The sequence below is a fragment of the Zeus faber genome (genome assembly GCF_960531495.2).
Source record: "Zeus faber genome assembly, chromosome: 21".
Taxonomy (NCBI): domain Eukaryota; kingdom Metazoa; phylum Chordata; class Actinopteri; order Zeiformes; family Zeidae; genus Zeus; species Zeus faber.
The window spans coordinates 25,039,642-25,064,635 of record NC_137208.1 but is presented as its reverse complement, the minus strand read 5'-3'; the positions used below and the strand labels follow the sequence as shown (position 1 = coordinate 25,064,635).

At 42.5% G+C, this 24,994-nt stretch overlaps 1 protein-coding gene across 2 annotated transcripts; it reads left to right on the top strand.

The window, feature by feature from the left end:
• The first annotated feature begins 1,007 nt into the window (after window positions 1–1,007).
• On the top strand, window positions 1,008–24,798 carry tbk1 (TANK-binding kinase 1). 2 transcript variants are annotated; one of them, XM_080022761.1, is made up of 21 exons: window positions 1,008–1,064; window positions 7,550–7,644; window positions 9,532–9,672; window positions 10,077–10,206; window positions 11,962–12,143; window positions 12,885–13,045; window positions 14,837–14,947; window positions 15,407–15,586; window positions 15,704–15,900; window positions 16,155–16,213; window positions 17,820–17,911; window positions 18,073–18,174; window positions 18,272–18,350; window positions 19,951–20,072; window positions 20,187–20,263; window positions 21,192–21,231; window positions 21,359–21,460; window positions 21,668–21,764; window positions 21,864–21,949; window positions 22,419–22,490; window positions 22,571–24,798. In XM_080022761.1, the coding sequence occupies exons 2-21, from the start codon at window positions 7,558–7,560 to the stop codon at window positions 22,620–22,622; spliced, it is 2,169 nt and encodes a 722-aa protein (XP_079878887.1). In that variant the 5' UTR covers window positions 1,008–1,064; window positions 7,550–7,557; the 3' UTR covers window positions 22,623–24,798. The 2 variants fall into 2 exon arrangements, with proteins under 2 accessions (XP_079878887.1, XP_079878888.1); XM_080022762.1 differs by lacking the exons at window positions 1,008–1,064; window positions 7,550–7,644; window positions 9,532–9,672 and having other exon boundaries at window positions 10,109–10,202.
• Window positions 24,799–24,994: the final 196 nt, after the last annotated feature.

The window sequence follows — 24,994 nt, the reverse complement described above, 5'->3', positions numbered from 1 at the left end:
AACATATTATATATGAATATATGCAGTACTACACACAGCTCCCTCTCTTTCTTTCTCTCTCTTTTGCAGTATTCAACTAATGATACAAAGAAATACAATAACAACATATTGCAACCTTCAGTCTCTCCTTTTGAGGATGTATCTGAGTTTGTAAATGTATATACAGTAGTCTAAAAATGTAAATATGATGACTATAATATGACTATTATTTACTTATTTATATATATCATATTTATTATGTATTTTATATTGTTAGTATATATTAAAAATATATGGGATTTGTGCTCCATTACATCATACTGTACATGGGAAATGTTCTTAATCAAACTATATGGGAGGAGTATCAACAGAGATTGAACTTGGACTTTCACATTTTTTCTTCAGTGCATCATGTAATAAACCTCACCAGGGATCCCAACTGTAATAAGTCTCACAGGTTCTTGTAGATACTGTAGCTTATCTCATATTGACGAGACGGCGTGTATCCTTTTAGCAGCTTTATTCCCAACAACCCAAACCCCGGAGGTCAGGTTATACTCTGGCACATTGCATGAATGGTCCGTCACCTATTGTGTTCCCCATCAGCTGCACAATAGTTCCACCTCAATCTCTCCACATCAACTACCTCCCAAAGCTTCTTCCACGCATCGTTTTTTTTTTTTATTACGTCTCTGTAAATGAATAGTCACATCGTAACGCACGGGGTAACCGGCTCCCGCAACAAGCAAGCTTCTCCTCCATTTTTGGAACAAACGTTACGTAGAAACCAAAGAGTTTGGTAGGAAACCAAGTCAAGGGTCTTTTCAGGTTTTGTGGTTTTTTTTTGGACCAGCGTAAATGCATCATCGCTGTTTGGCGTCGCAGCAGATGATCGTCAAGTCACTTCTGGTGTGAGCGTACGTCGCACAGTAACGACAGAACGGAGCGTTTCCGTAATATGACGTCATCCACGCCCTCCACCCGCTCTGTATTCTGATTGGCGCGGCCAACCCCTTGACCAGGAGACCCCGGAAGAGGCGCAGTCTGAAGGCTGAGGAAATAAACACGGCGGACTTGTTTACTGCGTAAGTGATTTTTATTTGGTAAAATGTAATCGTTTTCCAATTGTGTCTCTTCGTTATACACGTACACGCACGGGTCTAACGCTCTGGTTCTTTCGCGTTCTCAGTAAGGCGATTTATTAAACAGTTTCGATTTCAGCTGGCGCTGGTAAACGTAAGACATTTACGACCAGCAGAAGTCTTGGCTGTCTTTCTAATTAACTAATCCGCCAATTAACGAATAAACGCACGACTCTATTTTTGTTTTAATCCAAACTGAAATGCTGTATTTCATCATTTTTTGATCGTTTTTTTCCCCCCATCCCGCCATATTGTATGGATTACACTGTAATAGGAATGACGGGAAACGCTGGTAACGCTGGCGTGTTGTAAGCGACACACGGGAAAGAAAACACGAGATATTGGAAATGTTCCTGACTCCCATCGTAAACGCATCGCTCGAGGCCTAGATGGGGAGTTTCCAGTTGATGCGTCGTGACGTCCTGTCGTAACGCAATGTGGGGCAAGGGAGAATGAACACGCTTTGCCGGGGCCATGATAATTAAATGATAACGACACATAAATATGTTCCAGTGGACTTTGTAGTATTCAAGGTGGGAGAGTTAGGTTTTAGGAGATGGCAAAGTGATCATTGGCTGTGCAAAAACAAAAAAAATTCATTGGCTTAAAATTTAAATTATGGCACTTTCTATCTTCAATGTTGGCTGCAAATTTCAACATCCATGATTCATTTTATGATGTTATAAAACAATTGTGAATTTATATGAAAAATGTCATCCTGGTTAACGGTAATGGATTTCAAAATTATTTTGCATTGCACTGCTGCCTCACAGCAAGAAGGTCCTGGGTTCGATTCCCGCCTGGGGCGCTGTTGGCACCGTGCTCCGGCGGGTTATCTCCCAAATAGGAGCCTTTCTGTGTGGAGTTTGCATGTTCTCCCCGTGCTCACATGGGGTTTCCTGCACCTCACGTCAGTAAGGACCCCCCTCAAAAACATGCACACATCATCGTCTGACAAGCGATGGACATTATCACCTGGTCCCCGGGCGCGTCCACGTATGCTGCCCACTGCTCCTGGCTGTGCCCCCGGAGGAAGGACAAGCCAGGATGGGTCAAAAGCAGAGGATCCATTTCATCGGCCACCATCCAAAGCATGTGCGTGTGTGTGTGTGCAAGCATGTGTTGTAGTGTGGTGTGTTGTGTGACAAATAAAGACTGTTTCTTCTTTTTTCTTCTTCAAGATTACATCACACAATTGCCACCACCCAAAACTCAATGCAAAAAAGGTGAAAGGAAAAAAAGCTGGAAAATGTATTAAAATTCTTCCCAGTAAAGAAAACTGAATTATTATTGTATCCTCAACAAAACTAAATAGTGTAATATGACATGAAAATATGGCTTATAACGCTGAACTATGGACATTGTTAGCCGGAATGACATACTACTATGACATCATAAAAGGCTGTTTCAGCAACAAAGATGGACACTATTATATACTTGTTACGAAGTAATTTTTTTTTTTATGTCTAATTTAATGTAAATGTTCATATACCTGTTAATAATCGCGTAACTGTAATGAATCTACACCTTCATTCATTAGCCCTAAACTTAAATCCATTGCCATTTCATATTTCTTAGTTAAAAAACTTGAAATGGCACCATTTCCATTACATTATGTCATTTAGCAGACAGAGCACTTTTGTCAAAAGAGACTAAGTACAGTTTGTTACAGTATAAAACCAACAGTATATCAGAGTCCCAGCCAGAATAACATTCTCTGGAAATAAGTAGTACTAGTAGAGTAGAGAGAGAGAGAGAGGTATTATTTATTTTTCATATGAAAGTATGTTAGACAGTAAAGTGAGTCGAGGAACCAGACCCGTGATTGTAGATGTAGAAGAGCAGTTGGATGGACAGCCTTGTAGGAGAGCACCTGATCCGAGCAGAGATGGGAAGCCAGTGAAGTGATCGCAGAAGGCGAGTGGCATGAGCAAATTTTGGTTGTTTTAACACTAGACGGGCTGCATTCTGGATGTGCTGTAGAGCTCTGATCAAGCACACAGGTAGTCCAGCCAATAGAGTATTGCAGTAGTCAAGACAGGAGATGACAAGCACCTAAACCAGAACTTGTGTTGTGTCCCTCCTGAGGTATGGCAGTATATTTCAGATGTTGTAGAGGGAAAGACCTTCAGGAGCAAGTGTAGCAGCGATGTAGGGAGAGTGGAGAGCTGGTTGTCTGGCCAGAATTTCCCCAAGTTTCTTGGCAATCTGAGAGTGAAGTACTTTGGTGTGTCTGTGTGGGGGTAGTCTTTCCCAGGGAGAAGGAGGAGCGCCCTCTTGTCCTGGTGATGTTCCGATGCAGGAGAGCAGAGGTAGAGTTGAGTGTCATCAGCATATCAGTAGTTAGGAGAAGCAATGAGAGGAGATCACGTCACCAAGGGATGAAGTGCACAAGGAGAATAGCAGATGCCCCAGGACCGAACCCTAAGAGACTCCAGTGTTTAGAGTGCAAGGTTTGGAGAGGGATCCTCTCCATGACATTTGTCATGACAAGGGCTCCTCTCCTAAGTGCGGGGGATGGGGATTTGACCTGATAATCGTTAGACCAACCAACGAGCAGCAGGTACAGTGGGGCAAAAAAGTATTTAGTCAGCCACCAGTTGTGCAAGTTCTCCCACTTATAAAGATGAGAGAGGCCTGTTATTTTCATCATAGGTATACCTTAACTATGAGAGACAAAACGAGAAAAAACAATCCAGAAAATCACATTGTCTGATTTTTAAAGAATTTATTTGCAAATTAAGGTGGAAAATAAGTATTTGGTCAATAACAAAAGTTCATCTCAATACTTTGTTATTTACCCTTTGTTTGCAATGACAGAGGTCAAATGTTTTCTGTAAGTCTTCACAAGGTTTTCACACACTGTCGCTGGTATTTTGGCCCATTCCTCCATGCAGATCTCCTCTAGAGAAGTGATGTTTTGGGGCTGTCGCTGGGCAACACGGACTTTCAACTCCCTCCAAAGATTTTCTATGGGGTTGAGATTTGGAGACTGGCTAGGCCACTCCAGGACCTTGAAATGCTTCTTACGAAGCCACTCCTTCGTTGCCCGGGCGGTGTGTTTGGGATCATTGTCATGCTGAAAGACCCAGCCACGTTTCATCTTCAATGCCCTTGCTGATGGAAGGAGGTTTTCACTCAAAATCTCACAATACATGCCCCCATTCATTCTTTCCTTTACACGGATCAGTCGTCCTGGTCCCTTTGCAGAAAAACAGCCCCAAAGCATGTTTCCACCCCCATGCTTCACAGTAGGTATGGTGTTCTTTGGATGCAACTCAGCTTTCTTTCTCCTTCAAACACGACAAGTTGAGTTTTTACCAAAAAGTTCTATCTTGATACAGAATGCGGCGGCGCGACTGGTGTTCAACCAGCCAAAGAGGGCACATGTCACTCCGCTGCTCATCGAGCTCCACTGGTTACCTGTAGCCGCCCGCATCAAGTTCAAGTCTCTGATGCTGGCCTACAGAGTGATTGCTGGGAATGCTCCCACCTACTTAAGTGCTCTTGTAAGAGCACATGTTGCCCCCCGGATGCTGCGCTCGTCAAATGAGCGTCGCCTGGCTCTGCCGGCCATACAGCCACGGCAATCCAGGCTATTCTCATTTGTAGTTCCACGTTGGTGGAACGAGCTGCCAAAAATGACCAGAGCAGGGACCTCCCTCTCTGTCTTTAAGAAGCACCTGAAGACCCAGCTCTTCAGTGAGTACCTCCTGTCCTAATCTACAATTACTTAGCACCACCTTGCAGTATTTATTGTTACACCAATGTTGTTATTACACTAATCTCTGTCGCAATGTAGCTGAATGTTATTCTCCCTTGTAAGTCGCTTTGGATAAAAGCGTATGCTAAATGACTAAATGTAAATGTAAATGTAATCTTGGTTTCATCTGACCATATGACATTCTCCCAATCCTCTTCTGGATCCAATCTCCAAATGCTCTCTAGCAAACTTCAGACGGGCCTGGACATGTACTGGCTTAAGCAGGGGGACACGTCTGGCACTGCAGGATTTGAGTCCCTGGCGGCGTAGTGTGTTACTGATGATAGCCTTTGTTACTTTGGTCCAAGCTCTCTGCAGGTCATTCACTAGGTCCCCCCGTGTGGTTCTGGGATGTTTGCTCACCCTTCTTGTGATCATTTTGACCCCACGGGGTGAGATCTTGCGTGGAGCCCCAGATCGAGGGAGATTATCAGTGGTCTTGTATGTCTTCCATTTTCTAATAATTGCTCCCACAGTTGATTTCTTCACAACAAGCTGCTTACCTATTGCAGATTCAGTCTTCCCAGCCTGGTGCAGGTCTACAATTTTGTTTCTGGTGTCCTTTGACAGCTCTTTGGTCTTGGCCATAGTGGAGTTTGGAGTGTGACTGTTTGAGGTTGTGGACAGGTGTCTTTTATACTGATAACGAGTTCAAATAGGTGCCATTAATACAGGTAACGAGTGGAGGACAGAGGAGCCTCTTAAAGAAAAAGTTACAGGTCTGTGAAAGCCAGAAATCTTGCTTGTTTGATTGAGGAATTTACCAATTAATTCATTAAAAATCCTACAATGTGATTTCCTGGATTCTTTCCCACATTCTGTCTCTCATAGTCGAAGTGTACCTATGATGAAAATTACAGGCCTCTCTCATCTTTTTAAGTGGGAGAACTTGCACAATTGGTGGCTGACTAAATACTTTTTTGCCCCACTGTATGTAGCCAATCTGATTCTGGGCCCCAATTACCTGGACACAGGTCAAACCACATCATCATCCCCACACCGCATACCCTGACTCTCACACAGGGTTCATATTGCTTAAATTAATAAAACACTAGACTGTGAATCAGGGTTCCCATACCTCAAACCAACAAATGTCCAAAGATAAATTAACTGGCCCCCTGGTTCCCCGGAACAGCATGGTCTGTCGGCTTCTTTCCCCAGGGCGACTACAGATTGCCCCCACCTCCTTTCCAGAGCATGGGGCCTCGGGCTGCTGTGCTGGCTGGTGAAGGCATGGCCGGACTTGGCTGTTGCAGGGGCTGCTTAGAGGGGTGGCCTGGCTGCTTGGTTGCTGGATGGTCCCGGCGGTGGCTGATGGGCGGAGTAACTAGCTGCCAGCGGTTACCTGTGGTGGTTACTGCGGCTACTTCTCCCCCGGTTCTCTGCCGGATGCCCTGGATGCTGCCAGTTGGGAAAGGGCTGCTGCTGTGTCCCTTCCCCGTGCAGTGGAGGCCCTGTTTAGATGCCAGTGTGGCAGTTTCGCCTACCACACCACCTAAGTGGCGTTTTCAGGGACCTCCGGCACAGAGGCACAGACGAGGATGTTTGAGACACAGTTTATTGTAAAGAGAGTCTGATCCTAGGCCCCAATTACCTAGACCCAGGTCATGTGTGGCTGCTTAAACCACACCATCCCCATACCACAACCATAGAAGAAGAAGAGAAGACATGGATAGCTAGTTTGACGTGAGAATACAAGATACGATGTGATTAATTGCACTGTTGTGAAATACATTGTCTTATCGCTGAACTATGGTATGTTACCTGTTACTTCAGGAGTGTTGCACGAGTGTTCTCCAGACTTGCAGTGACATCAGCAGACCAAGATATACTTTTTAAAATGTATTGAACTCCGGATTATTTATTCGGTGACGAATGACAAATTAGTCAGCTCAGTCTTGCATTCCATTTGGTGGACAGGCTGGGGACTGGGAGATGTTTAATGTGTTTAGTCACACCCCTTAAAATGCTGAATTTAGTCCCCTATATTTTTTGATTAAATTGCCTTTCATAAGAAATGGAAAAGAGGAGGATTGTTTGGCCTTGATCGTTAAGATGGCCCGAAAACAAAATTTAATTTCATATACTGTATATTAAAACAAAATAGGAAGAAAAAACAATCTAAATCAGAAAATATACATAACAAAGCATACAGCATATAGGCAAAAATAAGCAAAGAAAAGATCCATAATCAAAATGTATGTGTGCAACAGAGTATGTACAGTGGTTTACTGTGAATAATAATACTGGCCAGAGTCCAGAATATTATGCAAGGGATACAATCTGCAATGATTCATATATATATATATTTATTTATGCTTGTTGGATGGCCCAAAAACAAAATGTAATATCATATACTGTATACACATATAAACAAAATAGTGCAAAACAAAGTTGGAAGAGAAAAACAATCATCTTGAATCAGAAAAAATACATAACAAAACATATACATATAGCCAAAATATATAAGCAAAGAAAAGATTAATTATTAAAAAGTATGTGTGGTTTACTGGGAATAATAATACTAGAATACTCCAGAATATTGTGCAATCTGCAATGATGCATGTATACAGTACATGCATGTGTATACTGTATAAGTGGATGTTGATCCATTAACGGGCCTTTTTATTTTGTCCTTTTTTTTTTTTTGCTGGATCGATCATAGCAATCAAGATGCAGAGCACGACAAACTACCTTTGGCTCATCTCCGACCTGTTGGGCCAGGGAGCCACAGCCAACGTTTACAGAGGAAGACACAAGGTGAGCGTGGTGGCACTGGCATTTTGCACAGTACTTCAGTGATAACTGGTGGCCAGAGAGAGAGGATACAGGAGAACAAGAACTACTGTAGCTTTGTAACTACAATTCTATTAAGGAGGTGTAGTCCCTTCGGGCTATTAGTATATCTCCAATTGTGTAAGTGGAAGTACTTTATTAATTACATTTATTTATCCACTCACTTCAGCCAATCAAGAAGGCGCAGCATAGCCAATATAAACCCCAGAAGTGCTCCCTTCGTCTTCTGAAACCAATTCAGCAAGACTGGTTGGGGTCCAGTTGGTTATAAAACCCTAAAGGGCTCTGCCACCTTCATAGAACTGTAGTTACAAAGGTACAGTAACTCTTGTTCTCTGTCAGCAGGCTATGCCCCTTAGGGGCTACGCTGCTATGGAGTGGTGCAGAGATGATGTATTTTCATAGGCGAACCTGAAAGTTGGTGTCACCCTGGTTCCCTCGACAAAAAGCCAATGGGTGATCCCAGTGAGAGCGTCGGCCGCTCCGAGGCAGATGAAACACCTGCCGTAACAGTCGCACGACTCCGCCAGCCCGATGCATAAGCAGGGGGCTCATAAAAAAGTAGTCAGGCCCTTGAGACACAGAGGAAGCGTGTTGGTTTCTGCTTGACTCGGCGACGGAAATCTCGGGAGTCATCTTCAATGATTGATGAACGTATTCAGTCGCAGCTGAATTGGGGAAAGAGGACAAGGGAGCAGTTTAAGGGTTTCTATTTGCTACGCTGCTCCATCCTGATTGGCTGAAGCGAGATGAACAATACATTTCAGTACTTCCACATATGCGGTTGGAGATATACCAATAGGAAAGTAGCCCCTAAGGGGCGGCGCCTTCTCACATACAACCAGTGCTGCCCAAACCCATCAAGTTGAGAGACATTTATGTAGCTAGGTGATGATTGAGAAGTGTGGTTTACAATGTAAGATTAATGATATTGCAGATTTTGGATGTAAAATACCAGAAAAACACATACTACTTCTTTCTAAAACATGATAATGTTTTGTTGGTATTATATAAATAATAATAATAATGACAATAATAATAATTAAATTAAAAATAATGGCAGCAATACACAGTTTTTGTCCAGTTTATTCATGTTAGGTACATATTACAGTTTTCTGGGTTTTGTGAAACACAGCACGAGTTACAATTTCCCGAGTTTACATTGAACGGCACATAGTTGTTTTTTTTCACTCATTTCATAACTTCTTTCAAGGTTGTCTGAGATTTGTTTGGTCCTTTCTTTAACACAAGTGTGACTCAACTCTAAGGATGGCTGTTCTGTCCACTCCTTTACTGACTGACGATGCAACTTGCTCGGGTTGCACTGAGGAATACCTGTTGTGATCGAGGGTCACTCCGAGTCCGCTCTGACACTGCGAGGTTGGGGCGGAGGGACGCTGTTTTTATTTGACGTAGATTTAGTGTTTTGAAAAGAAATTGTGTATAAATAAAGCCATGTTTACTTTAAATTAAGTAACTTATTTTTCATGCGTTTTTTTACACTCACTGTGGACTTACGTCTGGACCAATTTCCGTGCACTTATGTCACTGAATCACTTGTGTTGTTTAGTTTAAATGTCCCTCAAGAATGGTGTTTTAACAATAATTTCATATATATATATATATATATATACACAATTATAATTATATATATTTTTTGATTCCTTACAGCTATCTAACAATCTATCTTATAGCTATCTTGCACTTGTATCTGGTAGAACCAGGGTGCTCAAGCACTTAAATTTGAGGTTGCTTTGAATGTTTCTAGTCTAGACAAAAGCATCTGTTAAATGAATAAATGTAAATGTTTTATCTTTACCCCCCCCACCACCACCACCCTACCGACTGTAGAAAACGGGAGACCTTTACGCAGTGAAAGTGTTCAACAACCTGAGTTTTCTGAGACCACTGGATGTCCAAATGCGCGAGTTTGAGGTGCTGAAGAAACTTAACCACAAGAACATTGTCAAGCTCTTTGCTGTGGAGGAAGAGGCCAGTAGACATCCATTTTTCTTGGTGTGTGTGTGTGTGTGTGTGTGTGTGTGTGTGTGTGTGTGTGTGTGTGTGTGTGTGTGTGTGTGTGTGTGTGTGTGTGTGTGTGTGTGTGTGTGTGTGTGTGTGTGTGTATAAACTCCTCAATTTCATTTGTTTGTGTACAATATGCTGCTCTCTCGATCTCTGTTGTTGTCTCTCTCACTCACTCTTTCTCTCCTGTATCTCTCCCAACCTCACCCACTCGGTGTATCTCACTCTTTCTCTGTTCTTGTCTCACTCTCTCGCACTCTGTTGTTGTTTCTATCTTGCTTCTTCTCCCTCTATGTATCGCTCTCTTTCTCTCTCTCTCTCTCTCTCTCCCTTCCTCTGAATCTCTCTCACGCTTTCTGTCTAACCAACAGACCAACACACGCCACAAGGTCCTGGTGATGGAGTACTGTCCGTGCGGGAGTCTCTACACAGTGTTGGAAGAGTCGTCCAATGCCTACGGACTGCCAGAGGATGAGTTCCTCATAGTTCTGCAGGATGTGGGTGAGGGGGGACACCTTGTAGATAATATCTCATATAGATAAGATCATATTGTCATTACGTTTTTTTATCAATTTTTTTTCTTGACAGATGGATAGAAAAAGCCGATCCATCATAAAAGATATGAATAAGTCATTCAAAAGCCCCCGATTTCTCATTTCTTGCTGTTATTTTGTGCAAGTACAATTTTAAAGAAATACAGGGGGTGCCCTGTTTTCTCTCTATGACTATAATGGATGAGGGTGAATGGGTGTACACATATACCGACTATATGATATATTCATACGTAACATACACACACACAAGTAATACACTCACCAACCACTTTATTAGGTACACCTTGCTAGTACTGGGTTGGATCCCCTTTTGCCTTCAGAACTGCCTTAATTCTTCGTGGCATAGATTCCACAAGGTGTTGGAAACATTCCTCAGAGATTTTGGTCCATATTGACATGATAGCATCACGCAGTCGCTGCAGATTTGGCGGCTGCGCATCCATGAGGCGATTCTCCCGTTCCACCACATCCCAAAGGTGCTCTTTTGGATTGAGATCTGACTGTGGAGGCCATTGGAGTACATTGAACTCATTGTCATGTTTGAGAAACCAGTTTGAGATGATTTGAGCTTTGTGACATGGTGCATTATCCTGCTGGAAGTTGACATGAGAAGATGGGTACACTGTGGTCATAAAGGGATGGACTTGGTCAGCAACAATACTCAGGTATGCTGTGGCATTTCAACGATGCTCAATTGGTACTAAGGGGCCCAAAGTGTCCCAAGAAAATATCCCCCACACCATTACACCACCACCACCAGTCTGAACTGTTGATACAAGGCTCAATTGGTACTAAGGGGCCCAAAGTGTGCCAAGAAAATATCACCCACACCATTACACCACCACCACCAGTCTGAACCGTTGATACAAGGCAGGATGGATCCATGCTTTCATGTTGTTTACGCCAAATTCTGACCCTACCATCTGAAGGCGCAGCAGAAATTGAGACTCGTCAGACCAGGCAACGTTTTTCCAATCTTGTCCATTTTTGGTGAGCCTGTGCGAATTGTAGCCTCAGTTTCCTGTTCTTAGCTGACAGGAGTGGCACCCGGTGTGGTCTTCTGCTGCTGTAGCCCATCTGCTTCAAGGTTCGACATGTTGTGCGTTCAGAGATGGTATTCTGCATACCTTGGTTGAAACGGGTGGTTATTTAAGTTACTGTTGCCTTTCTATCATCTAGAACCAGTCTGATCATTCTCCTCTGACCTCTGACATCAACAAGGCATTTTCATCCACACAACTGCCGCTCACAGGATATTTTCTCTTTTTCCGACTCTTTTTCTCTTGTTTCTCTGTAAACCCTAGAGATGGTTGTGCGTGAAAATCCCAGTATGTCAGCAGTTTCTGAAATACTCATACCAGCCAGTCTGGCACCAACAACCATGCCACGTTCAAGGTCACTTAAATCCCTTTTCTTCCCCATTCTGATGCTCTGTTTGAACTTCAGCAAGTCATCCTCACCATGTCTACATGCCAAAATGCAATGTGTTGCTGCCATTTGATTGGCTGATTAGCTATTTGTGTCAACAAGCAGTTGAACAGGTGTACCTAATAAAGTGGCCGGTGAGTGTACTGTATATAGATAGGTATAGATAGAAGCATATAGCATCCACATCTCCGTAATGGCCACTCTTAACCAAAGACCAAACCAGAATGATCCCAGGCTTTATTTTTTCATGTTCCCAATCCACCATGTGTCACAGTGGCAGGGATGAACCACCTGAGGGAGTACGGTATTGTGCACCGCGACATCAAACCCGGGAACATCATGCGGGTCATCGGCGAAGACGGGCAGTCGGTCTACAAGCTGACAGACTTTGGCGCAGCGCGAGAGCTGGAGGACGATGAACAGTTTGTCTCCCTCTACGGCACAGAAGAGTACCTGGTGTGTATGCTGTTAATGGATAGGTTCGCTGTTTTTCAGCCGGGGCCTTGTTAAAATGTTGGTTCCTTTCATTTAGAACCCTTCATAGCATCACCATCAACTCTTTACTATTGAGAAAATTACCACTCTGCTGCAGCTCTCAGCCCACACATTGTTTTATCATCCTAACTATTTTCCTGTTGATAGCTCACATTTTAGGATTTTTTTTTATATTTTGTCAATTCCATTTCAATAGGTGGAGGCGGCATTGCCTTAACAACATGTCCAATGGGCAAATGTTTAAGCCATATGTCTCTTACATTATAATTGTGGAAAGCGTCAACATCAGCGTGCTGTTCAACCAGCAGCAAATCGGCATTGTTTAGCCTCAGCGACACAGAATCTGGATTCTGAAAATGTATTCACATGTACTGTATTCTATCATTCAAGGAAGAATCATGGAGCTTGAGAGTATTTGGACAGAGCTCCTAAAGAACTTGTGAAAAAACCCTGTAGATTCAGTAGTTGTCAGGGCAGGGGGGCACTCATTAATGAGTGAGTATTGTCATATACACATTCCTTTTTTTATTTTATGTTTCTACATGTTCCATATATTGCCATTTTAGTCTTTATCTCTTGAATTATTTTCCATTACTTTATTATTATTGCCTATTTTCTGATGTAAGCTATTTCTTACACTGCAATGTCCCTTCGGGGATGAATAATGTATCAATCTATACATCGCATGTGTGCATTTCACAGCATCCGGACATGTACGAGCGTGCTGTACTTAGAAAGGACCACCAGAAGAAATATGGCGCCACTGTGGACTTGTGGAGCATTGGCGTCACCTTCTACCATGCTGCCACAGGCAGCCTCCCCTTCCGGCCCTTCGAAGGGCCACGCAGGAACAAGGAAGTGATGTAAGAGCCTTTTCATGCTTTTGCCTCTTTTTTTTTTGTTTTATTTTATTTTTCAAACTCATCATTATGGATTTAACGTAATATAGGAAGGATAAAAAGTGTATGCTCAATTCTCCAAAGTGAAACAGAATTATTGGACTGTGGACAAACAATTAAGCAGGAGATACACTTACAAAGACGCAAGAACAAAAGACGTTCCGGAACATGTCCTAGAACACCCTCTGCAGTCAATAATGCAATACTCAATACTCAATACTCTCTGCGTTGGATGAAGCACAAACTCGACAGCGACAGGAGGTAGGAGTGGCTTTGCTTTAAATGAAGATGAAAACAATAAAATAAAAAATAGTCAAATCAAACTAAATGTTATTTATTGACAGTACCCGTATTTCCTCAAATAGTGACCGGGGCCTTATTTATCTCAACTGCCATCTGGGTGCTGTGCTCCTCAAAATGAAAAACTGCATTATTTTTTTTCTTCTAAGACACGGGGAACGGGACACACAGTGGACCAGAGATCACTCACTCTATTATGCAATCCACTGTCCTGATCCAAGACGGAATGTCCCTTAGTTGGCTTTAAAATGTTTGTATCGTACAAGTAGAAACTAACAAAAACAATAGATCTAAAATAAAAACATGGGAATCGCATGACAACGGTGGTTCAGCGCTGGAGGAGAAAGAAAACACACACACTGACTCAGATTCAGCCTTGTTTACTGGTTTATATTTGAGGAAATACTGCCACTATAAAACATGCTCCGGTTGTGGCTCCAGAAAAAAACAAGCTTGTCAAACTGTGAGAAGGAGAAGGTTGAATGACCCAGAAAGGGAGGTCAGTCCTCTGCCATTATGCAATGGCATTTGGACCAATCGTGACAATCGGAGGTCTTAGAACGATAGAAAGACGAAAGACATGGTTCGCCCCCAAAGCTTGAACAGAGAACACTGCAAGAGCCCAGATCACTGCATCAATTTGTTCTTATCTTGTTCTGGCGGTGGATTGCCAACATGGTGAGAATCTTTATTAACAATTCTAAACAGAAAGGCTCTCTGGCCAAAAAGGATTAAATAATAAGGATAAAAGTTTTTAATCGGGGTGCTGGAATAATCTCCGACTCTCGCGCCGCTAGTGCTGCGACTGGGCTCCTTGTTGGCCTTTGAGCCCGTACGCGCAAGACATGCAAACATTAAAAAAACTCCCTGCTTCGCGGGCGCTGATTTGGCCGACTCGACTTGACCACACCCCTTGGTCCGCCACAGTGTACCTCCACCTTTAAACTCAATTAATCTCTGAAAGCAGCATGTACATTGTTGAAGGATAGGTTCTGTATTTTGTGTTGATTCCCATCATTTATCACTGGTCACAGCACAACCTCGCCGGATACTTTTCTATTGAGAAACGTACCATTCTGCTGTAGCTTCCCACTGTGCTTAAATGCAGTCCAATGGTGCCTTAAAAACCTTAAAAAGAGCCGAAAAAGCTTTCATTCTCCTGAACTGCTGTCGTTCCCACGAGGTTCAGATGAACAGTTTTCTACTGTATGATGTGTGATCTACTGTTCAATGTGACGAATAAACCTCTTGAATCTTGACTCTTGATAGGTAAATGTTAAGCATGTGATTGGTGATGTGTTTTTCATCCATTCCTCCAAGCACGGCCTTGTTTTTATCAGCGACGTCCAATAATAATGCAAGGGAGGGCTCAGAAAAGCCAGGAAAAATTCACATTGGGTCAATGATGATAATAGTAATCTAATGCCTTACCTAAGCAGTTGGGGTTTCTCTCAGGTACAAGATAATCACTGAGAAGCCTTCCGGGACCATCTCCGGCCAGCAGAAGTTTGAGAATGGGAAGATAGAGTGGAGTACGGAGATGCCCGTTTCTTGCAGTCTCTCCAAGTGAGTTCCGTGGTGTCAGGTCTTTGACTCAACTCATTGCATTGCACTGTTGCCTGACAGCAAGAAGGTCCTGGGTTCGATTCCCGCCTGGGGATCTGTTGGCACCGTGCTCCGGGCGGGTTATCTCCCAAATAGGAGCCTTTCTGTGTGGAGTTTGCATGCTCCTGCTCCCTGCTCCTGGCTGTGCCCCCGGCCGAAGGAGAAGCCAAGGATGGGTTAAATGCAGAGGCCTCATTTCACCGGCCACCATACAAAGCATGTGTGTGTGTGCGTGCATGTGTTGTAGTGTGGTGTGCTGTGTGACAATTAAAGATTTATTGCCGTAAGATAAATAAGGTTGTGCTTTTATGAATCCCCAGGGTGGAAATTCTCAGGCCTATAGGCTATTGCTTTGAATTGATGTGCACCACTCTGTCAGTAGGGCAGGAACCGGTCTAACTTTAACTTCCTGTCCACCAGGGGCCTACAGAGCCTGCTGACACCCGTCCTGGCCAACATCCTGGAGGCAGACCAGGAGAAGTGCTGGGGCTTCGACCAGTTCTTCGCCGAGACCAGCGGCATTCTGCACCGCACGGTGGTCTACGTCTTCAGTCTGCAGCAGGCCACGTTGCACCACGTCTACATTCATGAATACAACACGTAAGCTGCACAACATGCAAGCATCCCAGTTACTTCGTTAATTTACCTTAGCACCAACATTGAGATGGTTTCTACTGCCAAGTCAAGGTTTGCCGCACCTACTGTGTCGTCCTACAGGGCAACCCTGTTCCAGGAGCTGCTTTCGCGGCGAACGAGCATCCCCCCCCACAACCAGGAGCTCCTGTATGAAGGCCGGCATCTGTCACTGGACCCCAACCGCCCAGCCAAGAGTTTCCCTAGGACCACCAGGGACAACCCCATCATGCTGGTTAGCTGCGAGTTGGTGGCCACAGTGGGACTAATCTTCGAAGACCGTGAGTACCCCACTCTACTTCTAACACTACCCCCCCCCCAGGTGAATCATTCTAACAAGTGGTTTTGTTGTTAAAACGATCTGTTCTGCATTGTTATGTGATGGAATTATGGAATGCTGTCAGCAAGTGTCAGCCCCACCCACAGCAGTTTGTTGACATCGCCTCTGTTCTAAACACAAATACGAACACAAATAATATATCAGATAATGCAGGGTCTACCCATCTAACCCTTCTCCATTTTTGTCTTTTCACAGCCAGCCCTCCGAAAGTCCAGCCACGCTACGACCTCGACCTGGATGCCAGCTACGCAAAGGTAATGATGGACGTGTGTTGGGGCGAGTACCAAGTCTCCAAAGTCCTTATTGTTAACATTGGCCATCAATCTCATTGAGCATTCCTGATTGTATACTTAAGCATAAAGGCATCACCACTGTGAGTTTTACTGGTGTCTTCACACAGCCATATTTCAGAAAGGGAAGAGATGAGAAGGACCGTCAGTTACCAATGTTGACTGTCCAGAAAAGGTGCATCTTTTGTGAAGGCATTTAACAACTCTCTGAAGCCCTGTAACAAGGGGCTGTCAGGGAAAGTGCACATCTTAGCTGGAACACTATTTGTATTTTTTGTCACATGCATGACAGTCAGTTTGTGACAGAAATTATTCTGATCAAGAGAATCAAAAGAAGAACTCATGGTCTGAAGATGTTTTTCTTAATAGATGGACAGAAACATGACTGTGGAAAAAGGTCCCTCTGCCTGAAGTCATAAAATTATTTCCCCTCCCAACCTTTTTCAAATATACAGTATGTTACTGTGGAATCAATGTCTTACAGGTTAGCGTCATGGAAACATAACAAATACAATTCCAATAAAGTTGGGACGTTGTGTAAAATGTAAATAAAAACAGAATACAATGATTTGCAAATTCTTTTCAACCTATATTCAATTGAATACACTACAAAGACAAAATATTTAATGTTGAAACTGATAAACTTTGATGTTTTTTTGCCAATAATCACTCATTTTGAATTTGATGCCTCCAACACGTTCAAAAAAAGCTGTGTGGCAACAAAAGACAAAGTTGAGGAATGCTCAAAAAAACACCTGTTTGGAACATTCCACAGGTGAACAGGTTCATTGGAAACAGGTGAGTGTCATGATTGGGTATAAAAGGAGCATCCCCGAAAGGCTCGGTCGTTCACAAGCAAGGATGGGGCAACCTCGCCCCATTGTTCACGACTTTCTGAACAACTGTGTGAGCAAATAGTCCAACAGTTTAAGAACAAAGTTTCTCAATGTACAATTGCAAGGAATTAAGGGATTTCATCGTCTACAGTCCATAATATCATCGAAAGATCCAGAGAATCTGGAGAAATCTCTGCACGTAAGCGGCAAGGCCGAAAACTAACATTGAATGCCTGTGATCTTCGATCCCTCAGGCGGCACTGCATTAAAAACCGAAATCATTCTGTAAAGGATATTACCACGTGGGCACAGAAACACTTTGAAAAACCATTGTCAGTGAACACAGTTGTCGCTACATCTACAAGTGCAAGTTGAAACTCTACCATGCAAAGTGAAAGCCATATATCAAAAACACCCAGAAACGCCGCCGGCTTCTCTGGGCCAGAGCTCATCTGAGATGCACTGATGCAAATTCAAAATGAGTCAATATTTGCAAAAAAAAAAAAATGTTTATCAGTTTGAACATTAAATATCTTGTCTTTGTAGTGTATTCAATTGAATAAAGGTTGAAAAGGATTTGCAAATTATTATCATTAGTATTCTGTTTTTATTTACATTTTAAACAACGTCCCAACTTCATTGGAATTGGGTTTTGTAGTTCCAACATGATACTGGTGGAGGCTTTCATCAACTTGGCCACTGAAACAAATGTCCCTCCTGGCTTTGTTGCTCAGACCTTTGCGGGTGACGTCGGACACTTGTGGAAGACATCCGAGTCGCTGTTGGTGTACCAGGAGCTGGTCCGCAAAGGAGTGCGGGGCTTGATGTAAGTTCCACACGAGTAGGTGTCACCAGCGTGTCCCCTCCCCAGGTTATGGAATATAACCATAATAAGACCACGATGACACGGTGTTTAGCCGAGAAATGTTCAATTAGTGGGTGTGGGGGCGGTGTCGTTTATTCTGTATACGTTTTCCTTATTCCCAGTGAGCTGATGAAGGAGGACTACAGCGAGATCATGCGCAAAAAATCAGAGGTCATTCACTTGTGCAACTACTGCACACAGATCTTGGAGAAAAATGAACAGCTGTGAGTACTACCTACTGTGTAACACAAACATATTACCTGAATTAACCCCCAAAATCAAATCTTATCTTATATGAACTCCTATCCGTTTCATCGACAGGTTTGAGGTGCTGATGCAGGACAACACATTGTCTTCCGAGTACGAAGAGATCTTGGACATGAACAAGAAGGTTTTGAGAGTGAGTTCTTAAATGCACGCTTTGCCAAAGAGAGTAGTGAGCTAAAAGCTGGCAATTTGATGATTACAGGCACTTTTGTGTCAAAGGGTTGCAAGAACATTTCTTTGGAAGCAGTGAATTCTCTTGATAAAAATAAAAAAAAGAATAATCCATGCCAAGCAAGGAATATTTAAAAACTCTCAAATTAAACACTACAGTAACATAACAAACACACACAGACGTTTGCAAAGAGCTTCATGTTTAAAAACTAGATTGTAAAAATCTAAGACATACTGTATATAAATACATTTGAAATATCATATTAAGATAAATTCAAAAAGATCAAAAGCAGTAGTAGTAGTGTATGCTATATCATTTTTATAAAGGGAGTTTTCAGGAGGGTAATGGATAGCTTTTGAGACCGTTATGGGGAAATTTGATTCAGACAAGATGTTCAATATCAATTTCATCCCTGTGTGTCAAGTCCAGAGGTATTGACGCCCTGCTTCCATGCTATCAGTGTCAGCTGAATGCATGGCTGCAGGGGGGAAACGACTAGCCTAGCCCCTTTGAAATTTGAGAAATACACCTTCCAGAATCCCAAAAGCATTATTTAAACAATACATCTTGTGTCTTTATAACAAGTAAAAATTTAAAAACAAGATCTTTTGACAAGAGAACCATTTATCCATACACTTGGGCGCAGTGATTATTAGCTGTGAAACGCCTCTTCCAGTGAGTTGGGGCTGGGGTTGCCAGGTATGAAACACTATGCCTTGCCCCCAGATTATTACCACTACCATAACCATTACGTCACCAAAACTAACAATGTTGATTCATGTATTAATTAATGTATCTGCTTGTATGTTCAAAGTTTAGGGCAAACTGACCAATTTTGGACATGTATATCGACCGGCTATAGCTTACCTTTGTTTTATCCGCTGAGGCAATTTTCTGTCCACTGAATCATCTGATGTTTTAAAAACGTTATAAGTAGCATATAAAGAGACTGAACTGTGAGTTTCAGCACAGGTCCCGAAAAAAGATTTCCTAGAATTACCGAATAGGTTGAAATTTCGAACTGGTGGTACACAAAACAGTTATTTGTCAAATATGTAACCATAGAGGGTTGTAAATTGTCGGTGCTATGCAAAATAATGATAGGGATAGGAAAGGAAAGTATCAGTGGAGTAAAGAAGAAAAAAAAAAAAGTAGTTTGAATTTTTTTTCCCATATGTTGTCATGTATGGTAAGATCCAAAATGAACACTGTAAGCAGACTACTTGATTACTATAAGCAAATTATTTAAACAGCATTTGTATAGGAATGATTCTGTCCCAAGCTTATTGATCCTTTTTGAAGTGGTTGATCACTGTAACCGTGATCATTATAAGTGGTTTCCACTGTATTTGGTAACGGAAAGTGGACTCAAGCTGTAGTTGGTTTTGTTTTTTCAAAATAATACTCCCTTTAGAATTTAAACATATGGAATCATTAGGTCATATCTTCTTGTCATAATTAGCACTATTGGCAATATTGAATTATCGGGCTGCCCTGTTCCAATCTAAAAAAGAGGACATTTGTAGAAACGACACACTCAAATAATCCCCCCATTTTGCAGATCTCCAGCTCTCTGGAGCCCATGGAGCGAACCACACAGGACATCAAGAGCAAGTTCCTCCCGGGGGGCTTGCTCACTGACGCCTGGACTCAACAAGTGGGCACCCACCCCGAGGACAGGAAGTAAGAGAGCGAGTGTTTGGAACCTGTTCCACCTTTTGATGTGCTGTGATGTGTTGGGTGTTTTATCAGAGATTAGTAGCTGTTTGAACTGTGGCTCCCCCTCCCCCCTCGCAGTGTGGAGAAAATCAAAGTTCTCCTGGACGCCATCACAGCCATCTACCAGCAGTTCAAAAAGGACAAGGCCGAGCGCCGTGAGTCTTTGGCTTTGTTCATTTGTTTGTGTGTTTAAAATAAACAAATAAATAAAGCATGTTAAATCTCCTTTTGGAAAACGGGAAACTCGCAGTATAATCAGATATTCTTGCCAGGTTAGGTTTACGCTTTTTTTATTTTCCATAAAAGTAAGAACCTAAGGAAATAAAAGAAATCAATTTTTTTCTCAATCAGATTATATTGCCATATTATCATCACATGATTTGCATATAGAGTGAGAAGTGAGATCCAATCACAAGTGGTTACTCGACAGCTCTGAGCGGAGATGGCGAGAGCCTCCGCCCCTTCTCCGCTCCAGTTTCAGAACACGGTAAACTGCACTTACGTATTTTCAATGCTTGGATTTTTCCTGGCAGATTAAAAAAAAAATGTGAAAATCGTCTCTCATCAATGTCGATTGACGATTTAATCATAAATCGGTCCAAGCTTACTGTGTATTTTCATCAGATGTATCTGGGTTTTATTGACTCGTTGTTTTAACACTTCTGCTAATCAGCTTTTTTGGCTACATCTGTGCTAACATAAGGGACTAGAAACAGGAAGTGGTAACGCTTCCTACTGTGCAACCTTACGCTGTTGAATGTACTGCAGCGAAAAGTCGTTTAAAATAATGTGATATTACTGTTTTTCAAAACATGCTCCAAAAATACACTGTAACGGTGTGACAATGTGAGTTTGCATTGTCGAAAAAAGGAGATTTAAGGTTTGGATGTTTTTTTGGTTTTTTTTGATACATTTTAAGTCGTTCAGTAGAGGCCACATGCCAGCTTCTGTAAAAATCAGATTCTAAGTGTGTGTGTGTGTGTGTGTGTGTGTGTGTGTGTGTGTGTGTGTGTGTGTGTGTGTGTGTGTGTGTGTGTGTGTGTGTGTGTGTGTGTGTGTGTGTGTGTGTGTGTGTGTGTGTAGGTCTGCCTTACAACGAGGAACAGATCCATAAATTTGACAAGTAAGCCCACAAAACACAACATTAGGAACCTCAATTGTTCTTTCTTCTTGTTTGTAGCATTTGCATGCTGTATCCTGAATGTATTTCTTCCCTGACCTGTTTTTTTTTGGGGGGGGGTTTTGTGCAGGCAGAAGTTGGTCCTCCACGCAAGCAAGGCCCGGTCCCTTTTCACCGAAGAGTGTGCCATGAAGTACCGTCTCTTCATTTCCAAGAGTGAGGAGTGGATGAGGTGAACTCATCGCTCCTTTTCTCCTCTCTTCCTTCCTTCCTCCCTTTCTTTTTTTGTAAGATTTAGTATCATTGATAATTATCAGTAGTGGTATTATTTATATTGTTCGAAAAGCTTTTCACGACTCACAGGAGGTGAGTAGGATGTGAGCCTGGCTTCATTTGAGCCCCCGTCCCTGCCTTAGCAAGTCATTCACCCCCCCCCCAGGAAGGTGCATCAAGTGAGGAAGCAGCTCTTAGGCCTGTCCGGTCAACTCATCAGCATCGAAAAGGAGGTGACCATGCTCACGGAGCGAGTCATCAAGGTACGGCACGCAAAAGCCAGCCTGAATCCAGTGGTTTCTAAGATGGAACAAAAATTTGTTGTGACAGAATTTGTGTGCGTGCGTGCGTGTCCACACCAGCTGCAGGAACAGCTCCCGCAGAAGGTGATGCCCCTGGCGTCCAGCGGCCTAAAACCCCAGGCCTATCTCAGTCAGATGACTCTGGGGTAAGTAAGAGTTTTGTGTTTAGGTGGTTTCTCCCGTGAAACAGCTCTTTGGTCTACATCCGCGCTGGCAAACGACTGTAGTCAACACTACGTTGTGGATGTACAATCCCCAGGCCTACCTCAGTCAGGTAGCAGTGGGGTAGGAGACCTTGGGAGTCTAGTTTCGGGGGTTTCTTCCACGAATCAGCTCTTTGGGCTACAGCCACACTAACCTAAGAGGCGAGGAACAGGAAGTTGCCACACTTCCTACTGGCAACGTACTGTAGCCAACACTATACTGAACATGTACAAGCCCCAGGCCTACCTCAGTCAGAGGACCCTGGGGTAAGAGACTACGGGGCTTTTGTGTGAAGGTGGTTCCTTCCGTGAATCAGCTCTTTAAGCTACATCCGCGCTAACCTCAGAGACAAGAAACATAGAAGTTGATGCACCCTGGAATGAATCTGCCCCATTCGTCCTCTCACCCCAGCATGAAGAAGCTGAAGGAAGAGATGGAGGGTGTCGTCAAGGAACTGGCGGAAAACAACCATTTCTTGGAGAGGTGCGTAATCCTTCTTCTCGGCATTCCCTCAGCAGTGACGTTACTTGTAAAATCCACTCCCCTAACCTTGCTTTCCTCAGATTTCGCACTTTGACACTGGAGGGAAGCATGAGGAATGTCGACAGAATATAACCCCCTTGGATCTGCACTTGAGACGGATAATCCCAATACACGCGCGCATGCACACACACACACACACACACACACACACACACACACACACACACACAGATATATATTGTACATAAATGTGTCCTTTATGTTGTAAATATAGGGTCGGCCCACAAGGACAAAATTATTGTTCATTTATACATGTATTTGTTTGTAGACGTAATAAAACGGAAGCGTACCCCAACGGTTTTATCATTCTTGTCCATTAACAATGCCATTTAGTTGCTTTTTTGTTGTTGTTTCACATGATTGTTGCTAAGATAATGTCACATACATCTGTTAAAGGGGACTTATGCTCCTTTTTACACAAGTTAATATAGGTCTCTGAGGTCCCTAAAACATGTTTTGGAAGTTTTTTGCTGAAAATACCCTTTCAGATTATGCATTCTAGCCATTCTAACATACCTCTAATGCATGCTGTTCCAAAATGGGCTGTTTTATTTTCGAGGAGTAACTCTCCCAAGGTCCCGAGTTCTGGCAGCCAATGGGGTTTAAGCTAGGGCTGCTCCCAACTAAGGATTTTCCAAGTCAACTGTTAGTCATCAGTTCAAGCCATTAGTCTACTTATTGTTGCATGTTTATGATTCATTATTTAAATATGTTTTTGGGCATCAGAACATGGTTTGAGTTCCAGGGCTGATAAGTTGAATGATGCTGAATGTTATGACTAACATTGTTATTACTGTGGTACATTACAGATAAGTAAAATAAAAAACTAATAACCAGCCTTTGGAGTATAAAATAAATTTACAAGCGCTGCGCACGTATGAAGTGAGCCGCATGCTAATTACAATGGTTAATTGCTGATGGCGGATCCCTGCCTGTAAATCCCAACACCCAGCTGTGAAGCCAGCGGACGGGGATCCCAGACAGCCGCGGGCTTCACTGCACCTTCCCAGTCCCCCGCCCCCATAGGCTTGTGCGCACCGCCGCCGTCAGGCCATTTAAAATCCGATTTGGTAATTCAAGAATGTGATTAACGGTTTCAAATGGCTCTTATAATATACACAATATCTTTTTATAATATACACAATATTTATTCACACTTTTAGACAAGTCGACTTCATGCGGCATGCATGCATGAAGCAAGCCACCTGTTAATTACCTAACGCTGTAATTATTCTTCTGAATGTGTCGGAAAAACCAGCAAGGAGACTGAAAATTTACTTTTTGTTCAAATGAGTTTCAAATTAAAAGCCCTCTAGCATTTCATAGGCTAGAGGCGCAGCTCCTGAATGGAATTTTTGCAGCCGACCAAATAAAAACTTAGTCCACTCAGACTCTTCCCGTCACCTCAACTATTTGGGGGCAGCCCTTGTTTGAGCACAAGTTCAGGGTTTTGTGAGCCGATGCCGTTTGAGCATGGCTTCCAGGTTTTGTTGTATTTACTCCATAACTTTCACTAATTTCACCTTATCAGTCCACTAAAATCTGGTTCTGAACAAATTAGAGGCGAAAATAAGCAAATAAGTTGCTGAATCTTGACTCATATTAGATCTATCTATAAGGCTTAATTTCAAGGTTTGTTCCTTTGGTTGCCATGCTCCAAGCTTGTGGGAGACACGGACACTGCACTTGGATGCAAGGGACTCCCGGACGCTGAGATTTTTTTGTTTCATGTAAATATCAGAAAATAAATAATAGATGTACTATAAAAACACTATTTTTTTGGTTTTGTTTGGAGAAACGCACAGCGACTTGCGCTCCAAAGCCCAAGGTCTTAGAAAGAAACACATAAAAGAACAAATTTTTAAATACTTGCATTTCCATCGTCTCTAGTTTCTGAACAGGCAGTTGGTATTAAACAGTTGGTATTAATTCCTCTTTTTTTTTTAAGATTTGAGTTACTCAGATATAATATAAACATTTTCAGTTTGTGTGTTAGTAGGCCCATCAGAGACCCAAATATATGTGCACTGAAAAAAATTGTTTTGCATAATAGGACCCCTTTTAAGTCTGTGTTTTTCAAAACTTTTTCTGGGGATCCATTTAAAAAAATATATCATAAACCATTGTGATCCAATAAACAACAGGCCTTATCTATGAACCCTGAGCAGAGCAAATTTGTATGTGAATGAATATTTCTTTTCTATAATTTCCACAGAATTTCCCCATTTCCGTTTCTGCTATTGACGCTTGAATAGGTTAAAGGGCAACTTGCAGGTTGGCATACCCAGTGAATTTATGTGTGGGGAAATATGTAGGAATTAGATAAAAGATTTTTATTTTGATTTATTTTTTACTTTAATGCAATTTGCACACCCATCTAAAAATATGACATTGCCTGCAAACTTGAAAGTGAAGTCACAGGGGGAGACGGGACAAAGCTAGCG